Here is a 13,638-nt window from a genome sequence, read left to right as displayed (position 1 = left end):
GTCATTGGAAAAGGCTCTTTTCTCACATTCTCTCACCGTACTCATTTGTAATTTAATTACCTGGCCGGTAACAGCGTTGTCTTTGTACGAAAAATTGTAATCTCTCCTAACGGGAGTCATGTCCCGTCTTACATGTTAAATGTTGCTGTTGACCAGGACCCCTAGTAAAGCAATTTGATCACATTTAGTGGATATTGCGCTATATGAAGCTCAATTTTTAAACTGCTGAGTCAACCAAAGTTCTTTAACGCGACACGGATGGTTGTGGAAATAACATTCCAGTATCTGCTGGAAATGGGAGGGAGTGTGGGAAGCGTGACGTGCGGTACGGTCTTTTCTTCCTACCCGAAAATTACCGAGCTTGATCACTCGCCGCTGCGCTGTGCGGCATTGAGCACGTCACCTCGCCAAGCTCAATTTGCAGCGCTGCACTGCGGTCGACGTCTGGGTTATTCCAGTCTTCCCTTGGAATAGACTCGTGAGATAGATTTCCTCTGTGGAATGAATACAGGGAATGTTATGTTATTATTTATTTATCTCAGTTATCTCTGGAAATGCTTCAGGAAGTGACAGGTCCATTTCCGACATCCCACTTATTTCGCTCAAATGTCTTTCAATTAAACGCCTACTATTAACCAGCAGCTTTTTGACCAATCAAAAAAATGAAATTTCTGACACACCTTCATGCGTGCTTGGACAAACATAATTGGTTGTTTTGAAAAAAAAATAAAGTGAATAAATCCGACGTTTCTCTGATCATTGTTATTGTTTTCATGATGCCTAATGGGTGACTAGTTATCACACGATTTTTAAAATCATTTTATAAACGTTTTAGATTACACATATATGTATGTGTTGGTTTTGTTCATCAAGCTGTTGAACAGTGGGGTATTTTACATAGAAACATATAGCGATAATAAAACCTGTGTAGTTTGAAATGTTTACCGCTCACTGTCATTGATTACATTTTGACGACTGTCCGAGGGGCGTGGTTATCTAGGTGTCTATGTTTACCGACCACTGTCATTGATTACATTATGACGACTGTCCGAGAGGCGTGGTTATCTAGGTGTTTATCATCCAGGAAGACCAAATTTTCAATTAATATCAATAAAAGTCAAAGGACAAACATTCAAGTTTGCCGTACTCTGCTTGCCGACTCATTGCTTAAGCTGTCGCAGCTTTCTGTTGGGTTTTCAATCGTGGGAGGCCATCAGAACCTCTTAATTTAAAAAATCTCCAAACACCTTCGAACATTGTATAGTTATTATAAGAGCACAGATCTTTGTTGTCATTCATTTTTTAAAGGCGTAATGATTTCTTTAGGCCATTTTATTTACATGTGTGTATCTATAGGGCGTCTATAGAGATTCAGTTGCGTGTTTTTCAAAAATGGCAGATATCAGTGAAAAGATTAACATTGAAGATGTAGTTGTTTTGTTAGTCGTTCATAAAACAGAGAAAAAGAGGGCGGATGGAAGGGCACGGTAAAGATTAAAACAATTATTGAAACATTCCATGTGGAACAAAATCATCCAAAATAGATTGGATCACCTGGCAACACGAAAGAGGGGAAGACCGGAAGCAGAGATAACGTGATATTTTATATAGCGCAATGTCCACTCAATGTGGTCAAAGCACTTTACAGAGGGGCCCTGACCAACAACAACACGTAACATGTAGAACGATACATGACGCCTGTCAGACAATTTCAATTTATTTCCGACAGATACAACGCTGTTAACGACTTGGTACTCATTTACAACTGAGTAAGGTGAAAGAATGTGAGTAAAGATCCTTTTCCAAGAAGTCAAGAGAGGCTGGAACCCAGGACATGTCCTATCTGAAAGCGAGTTCCATACCACAAGACCACATAGCGGTATCATGTAAAATCTGAAATGATTTTTGCATTGATTGACTTGATGCCATCGTTTCGTGGTGCCAGATTTGCTGGCTCAGATCTCCAGATGGTGTCCTTACAATGGGCACTCGAATCATTGAACACCGATTCTGTTAAATTTTGAACGTGTCATGAAAGCTAAGCAAAGAAGGTTGAATAGAAAGAAGGACAGGTCTGTTTCGATGCTCTCCGTTTAAGTAAAAGAGTCCCAAAATCTGGTCACAAATGATTCGTTCTAACAATAAAAATACATAACAGTAAACTTCTTGATGTATTTTATACAGAACGTATCACTCTATGGGCGGTTTGAAATAAATAAGAAAGGGTTGAGGAACGCCAACTGTATTCCTTCCATACGATCTATTGATAGGGGTGGACAGAGTAAGCAACGTTCTTGGATTAGAATAATTTGATGTATTGAAATAAAGAGAAAAAGTCTAGTGTGTAGAGTTTTTGGATATGTATAAATTTGATGTATTGAAATAAAGAGAAAAAGTGTAGAGTCTGAACAGTTTTTGGATTGTATAACTATTATATTTTGACTTAAAGAGAGAAAGTATAGCGTGTGTAAATTTTCTGAATAATTAAGTATGTGATGTATTGAAATAAAGATAGAAAATTATAAAGAGAGTGAAAGTTATTCGATAAGTATAAATTTGATGTATTGACATAAGGAGAGAAAAGTACAGAGTTAGTAAAGTTCTTGGATAGGTATAATTATGATGTATAGAAATAAAGATATAAAATACAGAGTATGTCATGCCCTTGGTTATGTATACATTTTTATGTAATTAACTAGAGAAAGTAAAGAGTGTAAAGTATTTGGATATGGATACATGTGATGTATTGAATTATAGATAGAAATTAGAGATTGTGTATAATTTTTGGATATGGATCAATTTGATATATTGAAATAAAGATAGAAAGTAGAGAGTGTGCATAGTTATAGTATATGGATAAATTTGATCGATTGAAATAAAGATAGAAAATAAAGAGGGTGTATTGTTTTTTTTTTTATATGGATAGATTTGACGTATTGAAAAAAGAGTGAAAACGACAGAGTATATAAAGTCCTTGGATACGTGCATCAAGCCAGCTACATCTTTGATGTAAATCAAACATTTACACGCCCCGTCTTTCTCTCAGCTTTCTTCTGTTCCGTCTTTCTAAATCAGGCACTAACATAAACGTCTTCAAAACCATAATTTATAATAGAAATGAAGAAATTGATTGACAATAAATTACACTGTAAAATCAGAGATGCCCGAGAAAGCCTGGGTGGTGGGTTCAACTCTCTTCGCTTTAAATGGGTTTACTCTTTAATCTCTTCACCACTTCCCCATTCACTTCATTTCCTGTAAATATCAACATAGGTGCCTGTACCAATCTTTATTCTGAGTTAATGTAAACCCAATACCAAAGCTTACCCATTGCCTCACCCGTCTTTGTTCCTTATGATTGTTTCCAGCATCTTAAAACACCCGTTGTACATAGTACCGTTTTTAAAGGACAAGTCATGCGGCTATGTGGTCTAGTGGTATGACACTAGCTTTTGGATCGGAAGGTCCTGGGTTCGAGCCTCGCTCGGCGCATAGTTGAGTCCTTGGAGAAGGCTCTTTGTTCACATTCTCTCACCGTACTCAGGTGTAAAATGAGTACCTGGCCGTTAACAGCGTTGTCTCTGTCCCAAAAATTTGTAATATCGCCTGTCTCGTCCTACATGTTATGTGTTGCTGTTGGCCAGGGACCCCTTGTAAAGCGATTTGAGCACGTTTAGTGGATATTGCGCTATATAAAAGCTCAAGAAAAAAAAGTCACATGGAATAGATACAAAATATTTTTCAAAATATAAACATCATTTTTTTAAAAGTCAATACAGTTTTATAATAGGGACATCATGGCTCAGCATCACGGTCTTTGCTTCCCACCCAAAAGGTACCGAGTTCGAATACCCACCTCGGTGTGTGATTTTGACCAAGTCACCTCTCCCTGGTTTACTTTACGGTGTTGCAATGCGGCTGACACCTGGAACATTCCAGTCGTCCCTTGGACGAGACGCTGAAGAAAAATGTTTCCTTGGGGATGAATAATGGGAATGTGTTTATTCATTTTGTTGATATCAATTGATCAATCCATGTGTTCTCATCTATGCGTCTAGTGATAACGTTAATAGAAAAACCGGATAACACGTCTTGAGGCAATAGATAATGAATCGCCATGACACTCATAAAAAACACAAAAGAGATAACTATGACAAGACATAATTTAATCAATGAGTGTATACACAAGCCATGTTATATCTCTTATCATCAACACAGATATAATATAACCCTAGAACTGTTTTATGGAACTACACATTTGATAATGTCTTTTGCAGGACTGAATAGCTCAGTAGAAACAACAACAACAACACATGCAATGTATTTTTGAAATCTGTACTTCACTTGTTGCTATTTATTTAGTTATTGGTAACCTCTGTAGATTAGAAGATGGTTTAATCCAGTTAAATATTATTCAGAGGAAAGGTAAGTTTTTACAATTTTCATGATAGCTACATTTACATTTAATTTCAGCTACTTTGACAGCACGTAGCCTAAACATAAACCAAATTCACATACAAAAGGTGAGTTGCCAATTATTATTCTTGAGTGTGTTTGGTTTACAAATAAATTTGATTCAATTTCTAATGGACAAAATATTTTGTCGACTTCGTAAGACATCTCCAGTAATTGTTTTGGTGGGATTGGAGAGATATTTTCTGCATATACATTTTATATATTCCTTTCACTTCGTGTATAATTCTTTTCGAGTTTTAAAAGCGGAACAAAGGTTGATATAAATGTTAATAAATTGATTGTATTAAAAATAATACTGAAATAATCCACTAACTAATATCGGTTCAAAGCTAGTAATATTGGTCATAGTCGCTAACATGAAGGTTGACACGCAAAACACTTAAAGTTGACACGTTTAAAATTGTGGCGTCTCTTTTCGATGGTATTTGACGAAACAAGTTTGATTTTTCAATAAAATCATCAGGATATCTAAGCAATCTCATAATACACGCAAACCATCTTCATGTCAAGTGTAAACACCATGAAAAAATTGGTGACGATTGGTCCAGTACTCGATGAGCCTAAGTGGTACAAAAATAATTCAATTCTCCAATTATACAAGATATACATAATGTATATATATATATATATATATATATATATATATATATATATATATATATATATATATACATATATATATATGTGTGTGTGTATATATGTATTTATATATATATATATATATATATATATATATATATATATATTATATATATATATATATAAGTACATTTTTGAAATATGGTTACCAGTTGGTCTACTTGTTTCATGAGTATAATAAGCTCTGTAATATCTATTTTTATGTTGGCAATCTTTTTGATGTTGTTCCGGCTTTGCATTGATGTGGTTATACGTGAATGTCATTTCAGATTCTAACTCCTTTTGCTCGCTTGCTTGTAACTTCATCAATGTCCCTTCAAACAGTAATTGTGACTAAGTAAGATTGTCTCTCAGCATTATACATTGTAGTTTTGTTGATCTTATTCCTTCGAGCATTTTAGACAACATTTTTCTTTTCGAATCAAGGAAATCACATTTTTGTGATTGGATAGCTGGTCTGCCATAAAACGGTCAAGGTTCTTGCCGTTGACGTGAAACACATGTCATAATTTTATGTTCGGAGTAGCTGTTCGTCAGTACTGACTCCCAGGCGCTGGCACATGCTGGTCAGTATTGACGAACAGGCACTAGCACCTGGGGGTCAGTACTGACTAATAGGTACTGGTGCTATCGGTCAATGCTGACCTGGCCACGGGCGTTGGGGCCTGTACTGACGGTACCAAAATTATGGGAAAATGCCATTTTATGAAAAAGCTTTCTCTACGACAAATAAATCAGCATTTCCTGTCCCATACTAGTCGCAAGGAAGTCCCTTGGTTTCCCCTTTTTTGTCGGTTTACGTGAGATTTGTTCAATAAATTTATCAATTAATTAAACAAGTGAAATTGTTCAATCCTGAGAAAAAGGCCAAATTTGGTGTTGAAAAGACAAACTGGCAGGCTTATGTTTCGGTTCTTCCAACGCGCATGCTCACTGATGCCTGACGCCAGAACTGAAAGTGAAGACTCTTTCATTGTCACGTTTTTCTTCATTCCGTCATTTGAAATTCGGTTGGTCGCATCTTACTGAGACAAGAGAAAGGTACAAGTTTCAGTTAGAAGTATATACCGGAGGGTTACAGGACGTAAAATAGATAGACATATAGATAGATAGATAGATACATAGATAGATAGATAGATAGATTGATAGATAGATAGATAGATAGGCTGGCAAACGGACGGATGGATGGATAGATGGATAGATAGATAGATAGATAGATAGATAGATAGATAGATAGAGATAGAGATAGATAGATAGATAGATAGATAGATAGATAGATAGATAGATAGATAGATAGATAGATAGATAGATATAGATAGACATAGAGATAGATATAGAGATATAAAGATAGAGATATAGATAGATAGATAAATAGATAGATCGAAATTGACGTCACTCATCTCTTTGTTATTTTTTAGCCAGTCATTTTTATCAGTAGTCTTCACTAAATTCTATCACTCAGACACCTTGCGCTTAAGATTACATAGTTTTGTGTATTGTAATGTGATATCCGCTGGCTGATTGTTGTGTGTAAAATATCTAACCCTCAGGCACTAATAAAAAGAAATAAAAGCCCAATATTCTTCCATTCTCGTCTTTGTTCTTCTTAATATATTATATCCTTCTCCTATTTGTATCCCTCTGTTTCGTTATTCTGAAAATAGTCTTCTGGCCTTCTTTACTTTCTAATTGCTTATACATATTTTTTAATGTCTCGGACTTTGTTTTTGCAACGGCTCTTTCATAGCATCCCTGTTTGTCTTCATCTTCTTCCCCTGCTTCTCTCTTTTTCTTTATTGCTTCTTGGACACTTCATTCCACCACCATGTTATTTTCCAGCTTTTCCTCTTCCTGAGCTGACCCCTAGCCCATCTTTGGCCACTTCACGGATAGTATCAGCTGTTCTTTTCCATTCCTTTGGGAAATCAATTCCTAGTCTTCCTTTCACGGTTGTAGCAAATATTTCACTTTGCTCTTCCTCTTTTAGTTTGCACCATCGTATTTTTCACTCACCTTGTTTCTCTGATATTTTCCTCTTTCCAAATGCCACTTTCCCAATAACAATCTTATGTTGCGATGCCACTCTTTCTCCTGGAAAACTGCCACAATCTGATACTTCCCTCAAATTTCTCCTCCAGCTAAACAGGTAATCCACTTGTGTCTTTCTCACACCACACTTGAATACGTCACTCTGTACTCATTATTCTCTCTACAATATGTAGTTAGTATTGCCAGGTCCATCCTTGTTGCAAATCTTACAATAGCTTCGCCTTCTTCATTTCTGCTGCCATACCCATACCTTCCTAACCATATCCCCTCTCCGATATTGCTCTCTCCAACGTGCACATTCAAGTCCGCACCGATGAAAACTCCATCTGATTTGTTGAAAATTTCCATTTGTTCATCAATCTCCTTCCAAAATTATTCCTTCTTGTCTTGCGTAGAGCCTGTCTGGATTGTCTATGCACTCACGAGAGTGATTTGTTCCATTTTGACTACGATCTTGATCCACATAAGTCTGTCGGAGACACTTTGGATTCTGACAACATTTTGTGCAAGTTCTTTATCGAGAATGATACCCACATAATTTCTTGTGGTCTCATTTCCATTATAAAGTATTTTAAATCCTCCACCAATCTGTTTCTTGCACACAAAGAATGTTAATGTTTATTCTTTACACAGCATCAGAGATTTACCTTGTCTGTCATACCTTCAACGTTCAAATTTCCTATCTTGATCTCCACTCCCATCTGTTTCCTCAACCATTTTTACGCCTTTCCTCCTTTTGTTGGTAGCAGCCTCTTCTGGTTCTCCAGTGACATCTATAGCTAGGATTCTCACATTACATTGTTATCATCTAGTAGAGATGTTAATGGGCAGTACTGACCCCCGAGCGCTGGCGCATGTTCGCCGGTACCGACCGGCAGGTGCCAGCGCCAGGTGGGGGTCAGTACTGACCAATAGCCCTAGCAATTTGTGTTATCGTTATGTTTATTAAACACTTGTACTATTTCAGCATACGTATGACACAATCATTATCTTTCGTGTAACTCTTTTTTTTAATTGAATACCATCTTTAAGAAAAATGCAAAGCATTGTTCAAATATTGTTATAATTCATGTATGTGTCGTCACCGTTTTTTTAAAAGATCTGTTTCATAAAGAGGATTCAAATATTTTATTTGTTCGTTACACATGACTTTAAAGTTGGACCACTCTCAAATATCAACTGAAGGTTCGAGCGTTATTTAGTATTAACCAATTATAATTCGTTCTGTCATTTATTCCGTCCCGTCCTTTGACTATTCATTTATTATCTACCGGCAAACATTCTTCATTCCATACCTGTCTTTAGTACATGCCCAACACACAAAAAAACTCATTTCTAGAATTAATCAGAATTTATCACAATATTTTCACAGATTGATAAACGAATTACACATTGATGATAACTTGCGTTTGTTTCGATCGTCTTTGATAAAATTGTGAGCGATGCTTTGGGTGTTAGGCAATATCATACGTTGACTACGGATCTTCATACTACGCTCATTGATGATATCAGGGATAAAATCTATTTTATTCTAAGATTTCGTTGTCAAAAAGCAAACCACTGAAATTTTGTTTATTCAACTATCTTTGATAAGATGATATATGATAATTCGCGTAATTTTCCAACATATAGTATTTATGATGATTGAATAACCCAAAATTCAAACTAAAGTGTGGTGTTAGAATTCGGAAATACAAAATAGCTCTCTCAACTCAATGAATTCTAATGGCCACACACAAAGTGTAATAGCGAAAATAACTTTTTCATGTGTTGCAAACACCATAAAAAAAGTTAGTCAAAATATTTGTCCATTGTCAAACGTCATTTTTGTGTTTGGCCTTGATTTATTGGACAGTCATTTGTCCCAATTTGGACACCCGGTTGTACCAATCCGGACACCCTTTAGATAACAGAGACAAATGTACCGACTTCGAACTAAGATGGATGTCAAAGGAGCTTACCTTTACTGTGAGGATCAATCAAATCTAAAGCCGATTTATTTATGAAGTTAATAAACATTACAAGAACGGAAAAGGCAAAATGATTACGGAAAAATATTGAATAAATGGTTTCAAGAATCAAGGAAAAATCGATTTATCTAATCAGATTAAACAGAAAATGAAATAAAATTGTTTTTAACGTATCATGCATTTAATTCTGGTTGTGTTTATTTGAATCACAGCTCTATGTCATAATTCATATAAAATCTAGGCGTTAAAACAGACGACAAATATGGTAGGTCTCCGAATGGAACACTGTCCTACTGAACACCTACACAATATGAATATGAAATAATATGTCAGAAAAGATATAACAGAAGAACGATCCTCATCTTATTAATTATGCATGGATTTCCAGAAATCAAAAATTTATTTGCAAGGACAATCAAGATATTATATAAATATAGCGATAGAAACCAATGTCGTATCTATTTTCAAAGTATGTTTGACTCATGTATCGTAATATATACATGGAAGTCACACACGTTTCGACATGATTCACATTAATCCAGATTATAAAACTAAGCTAATATCTATAACTGCTCTCTCTCTCCTCTTCTCTTCTCTCTCTCTCTCTCTCTCTCTCTCTCTCTCTCTCTCTCTCTCTCTCTCTCTTTCTTTGCAGGAAAATATGGAGACAGTAAGAGAGGAATTTGACTCTGATGTTGATATGGAACAGAGTTTTGAAGTGGTACGTATTTGTTGACGTGAACATTGTCTTAGACAAGTCAACACTTATGCACACACACACTACAAAACCAAACATACGCAAATCGCCACAACCACCATTGTTTATAATTTCATGTTCACATATTCTCGATTTCAACCACAGAAATAATCTGTCACCATAACTCATCCAAACTCTACAACCGCTTCTCCTCACCTCTGAGTCCACCTCTTGCCCTCAATTGGTCGTTAACAAAATCTCAATCATCAATGTCACAATCACCACTTTGACCATCTTAAACCCTGATTTCCCCCCATATCACTTCTTATCCTCCTCACCATTTTTTTATTATAGCATGCTCCTCCTCCTCCTTCTACTCCCCGTACTCTTCCTCCTCATGCTCCTCATCCTCCTCTTTTTCCTTATCATCATCATCATCATCATCATCATCATCATCATCATCATCATCATCATCATCATCATCATTATCATTATCATCATTACCCTCTTCATCATCATGATCATCATTGTCATTGTCATCATCCTCATCCTCCTCCTTCTCCCCTCCTCCTCCTCCTCCTCCTCCTTATTATTATTATCATCATCATCATCATCATCATCATCATCATCCTACATGTGATACGAAATACTATATTATTATTTCAATTTCTATTTAAGATGTCATCTGAACATGAACAACTGGTAAGTAACATTGCCATGACTTGGATTTCTTGATTGTATTTTTGTCATGAACTCTATCTGGGTTCATTCATCAATATACAAATTTTAATTTATTCACTATTTTCAAAGATCTCTCATATGCTTTACGAAACTCATGAACAGCCAAACAAGAGTCAATATTTCATTCGTAAAATAAAAACAAACAGCAAAACAATTTTTATAGGTACTGAAAATAAATCAATTTCATGAAGAGACAGAAAACATATAGAAGAAGAAGAAGAAGAAGAAGAAGAAGAAGAAGAAGAAGAAGAAGAAGAAGAAGAAGAAGAAGAAGAAGAAGAAGAAGATTTGCAAGTTAACTGAAGTCTTTGAGTAATCCATCCTTTTTTTTAAGTCAACACCCGCCGTCCAGATCAAATATTTTGAAGATGAAACATGTTTACAATGATATGGCTTGATGACTGATATTGGCACTGACTGTATCATTTCACACCAGTTCTTTTCTACTTTTGTAACCTTGGTTTTAAATGCTCCAGAACAAAAAAATTCAGAAACACCTGCTGAGTAGAAAGAAGCATCTGAGGACAAAATGAAGATTGTTATAGTCACTATTCAAATTAAACTGAGCGTCAATTTAAACTGGCCAGTGATTGACTACACATAATTGAATAATTTATGTCTGGCACATTGGCATAATTGAAAGACCATTGATAAGTAGAGGAAATACCAGTTATGACAAATCAATCTGAGTAAGATACATAAATGTTTAGCCGAAAGTGCGTGGGTTGTCTTTGGTTGTCGGTTAAAAAAACATCCAAAATTTCGGAATTGCCAAAGTAAGCGTAAATTTGTAAAGTTAAGAACGCGTAAATATTATTACTATCTTTGTGTTGTTTTGTACTCTTTGCTTTTTATTTCTTGCTTAAATATTAATACATTTGAAAATGGCAATGGACAAGCATAGACCTTGAAAAGTATCGTTATATTCATTAATAAAAGAACTAGCCATTACATTGGTAAATGAGTAAAACAATGTGATTCAAATGAAAAACAAGCGGATTGATTCGGGATACACACCATGTTATTGAACCCTCAATGACGACAATCTCTGTAAGATGGTTAACTCTTATATCAGCCATACCACAATGGACGCGATGACACAGCCGAGGACATCTTCCACACATTTTTTCAGTGTAACCACAAACGTCACGACATCATATTTTTTCAGTATATCAGCAAACGAGGGTTTGAAGCTGCTTTTGTCAGAAAAAACACTATCTTTGGAACGAAACGTTCGTGAACAATAAACATTGCTGTCTTGCAATCTTCCTTGGGCAAAATTCTGACGCACAATGAATTTGGAAAACTGGCAGACCAGTGCAGTATCTCTTGATGGAATACCAGGAGCATCCTTGCCAACCAATTGGCTAATGACAAAGATGCACGTTCTATGCATGAATAAAAAAAATTATAAGACGCTAGCTGGGATAAATGGAATAAAATGCGATCTGTATATTGTCATTATGTTTTCAGGCAGTACAACATTTTATCCTCTCAATAGGGATGTACAATGCGTAATAGAATGCCTCTACAATTCAAGCACTCTCCATTTTTCATTCATTTTGAGTTGCTGATGTTTTACTATCTTTTGTAGCTTTGATAAAAGTACGAACAAGTTTTGTTTATCTGTTTGAAATATACCATTTTATCGGCTATTGAATTTGTATAGGCATTTTTTAATGTGGCACTTTGTTACAGTGCTATAATGTTTAAGATCTGACAACATTTTAATGACCATCAGTATAACAGACATAATGCATATTGACAGCCAACCTTGATCCCTATAGCTTTGTATAACATAGATTCCTTATTTTCAGAGGATCAACACAAATTCAAATTGTAAATATCTATTCCTTCTATAGGACAACCAGACTATCCCCAAATGTCCATGGGAGCCTCCAGGACCCAACATCTCTACATCCAATGAGGACAATAATTTAGAAAACTCACAATATCCAGGTAATTCACACTAGGGCGGGTCAATAGAAGTAAGCACGGAATGCTTTATTAAAACTTTTTAAAAAAGCATTCATATATCGCTATATCCAATAAATGTACGCAAAGCGCGTTATAGAGGTAAGTGTGTCGCTGCCCTATCTTATGTCGACAGGCAAAATGTTTTCTCCGGAAGTGTGTAATTTGTCCTCCCAACATCTAAAGACTCAGCACACACATTCTTTGTTAGATGGACCGATGGGTCAGAATCCCCCCCCCCCCCCGGCCCGACTACACACAAGCCAAGTGCGCTACATGAGTTATTGGATATTCCTGCCAGAAATCCTACATCCTTTAACGGTTTCACACAATATCATGAAGGTCTATCCAGGTGGCGAATTCTCTACTGCTGTCGTCTACAGTCTTGGACCCATATAACCGTCTCCACATCAAATGAAAGTTGGTGTCATTGAACAAAGCGTGAAAATTGTAAGACAATAACTGAGTTTAAACATTTAATGATTTTCCATTTTCTTTCATTCATTGAGTTTGAGTTGTGGGTCCAGGAGAATGAAGAACCTTGTCTGGACGCCTGTTTGGATCATTCTTGGTCTGGCTACTCATCTTCTGCTGTTACAGCAGGATTGGATCTAGGCTGGTATCAGCTTCAGGTTCATGGCAGCGCACACGCTCCTGTACGACGGAAACGTGATGATCCTTCTCTTGCCAAAGTAATCGCCATATTAAAGCCAGGCAAACCATGACCAAACTATCAAGCCATAGACCAATATCTCTACTTTTTTGCGTTTACAAGCTCCTGGAAAGAATAGTACTAGAGCGGATCACCTCATGTGTAAATCCCTGCACACCACCAGAACAAGCGGGCTTTAGACCACAATGAAGAACAAATCAACAGGTCCTTGCACTGATCTCATACATAGCTGCAAGGCTTCGAGAACAAAGAGAAAACTGGTGCAGATATAATAGACTTATCTGCAGCTTACCTCACTGTTTGAACAGGAGGACTGATGCTAAAGCGCTCAAAAATAATTCCAAAAGACGCTTAAACTGTTGTCTACCATGACTGACACAAGAAAATTTGATGTCATATTGGGAGAAACAAAAGCAAAA

General features: G+C 36.2%; 1 protein-coding gene across 1 annotated transcript; it reads left to right on the top strand.

Moving 5' to 3' along the window:
• Positions 1-4,078: 4,078 nt before the first annotated feature.
• LOC144979060 (uncharacterized) lies at positions 4,079-13,271 on the top strand. Its single transcript, XM_078925675.1, has 5 exons — positions 4,079-4,425; positions 9,790-9,855; positions 10,510-10,533; positions 12,435-12,531; positions 13,147-13,271. The coding sequence occupies exons 2-5, from the start codon at positions 9,796-9,798 to the stop codon at positions 13,269-13,271; spliced, it is 306 nt and encodes a 101-aa protein (XP_078781801.1). The 5' UTR covers positions 4,079-4,425; positions 9,790-9,795.
• Positions 13,272-13,638: the final 367 nt, after the last annotated feature.

The sequence above is a fragment of the Berghia stephanieae genome, chromosome 8 (assembly GCF_034508935.2).
Source record: "Berghia stephanieae isolate SIO BIC M18660-M18661 chromosome 8, UCSD_Bste_1.3, whole genome shotgun sequence".
NCBI classification, from domain to species: Eukaryota; Metazoa; Mollusca; class Gastropoda; order Nudibranchia; family Aeolidiidae; genus Berghia; species Berghia stephanieae.
The sequence above is the reverse complement of the archived record's forward strand: the minus strand, read 5'-3'. Positions and strand labels throughout refer to the sequence as shown.

What these genes read in the sequence shown, in the direction of transcription:
- LOC144979060 (XM_078925675.1), top strand. Translation starts at nt 9,796, where the DNA reads ATGGAGACAGTAAGAGAGGAATTTGACTCTGATGTTGATATGGAACAG. An exon ending in TGGAACAGAGTTTTGAAGTG is followed by an intron (nt 9,856 to 10,509) that starts GTACGTATTTGT and finishes TTTCTATTTAAG; the next exon opens with ATGTCATCTGAACATGAACA. An exon ending in CATCTGAACATGAACAACTG is followed by an intron (nt 10,534 to 12,434) that starts GTAAGTAACATT and finishes TTCCTTCTATAG; the next exon opens with GACAACCAGACTATCCCCAA.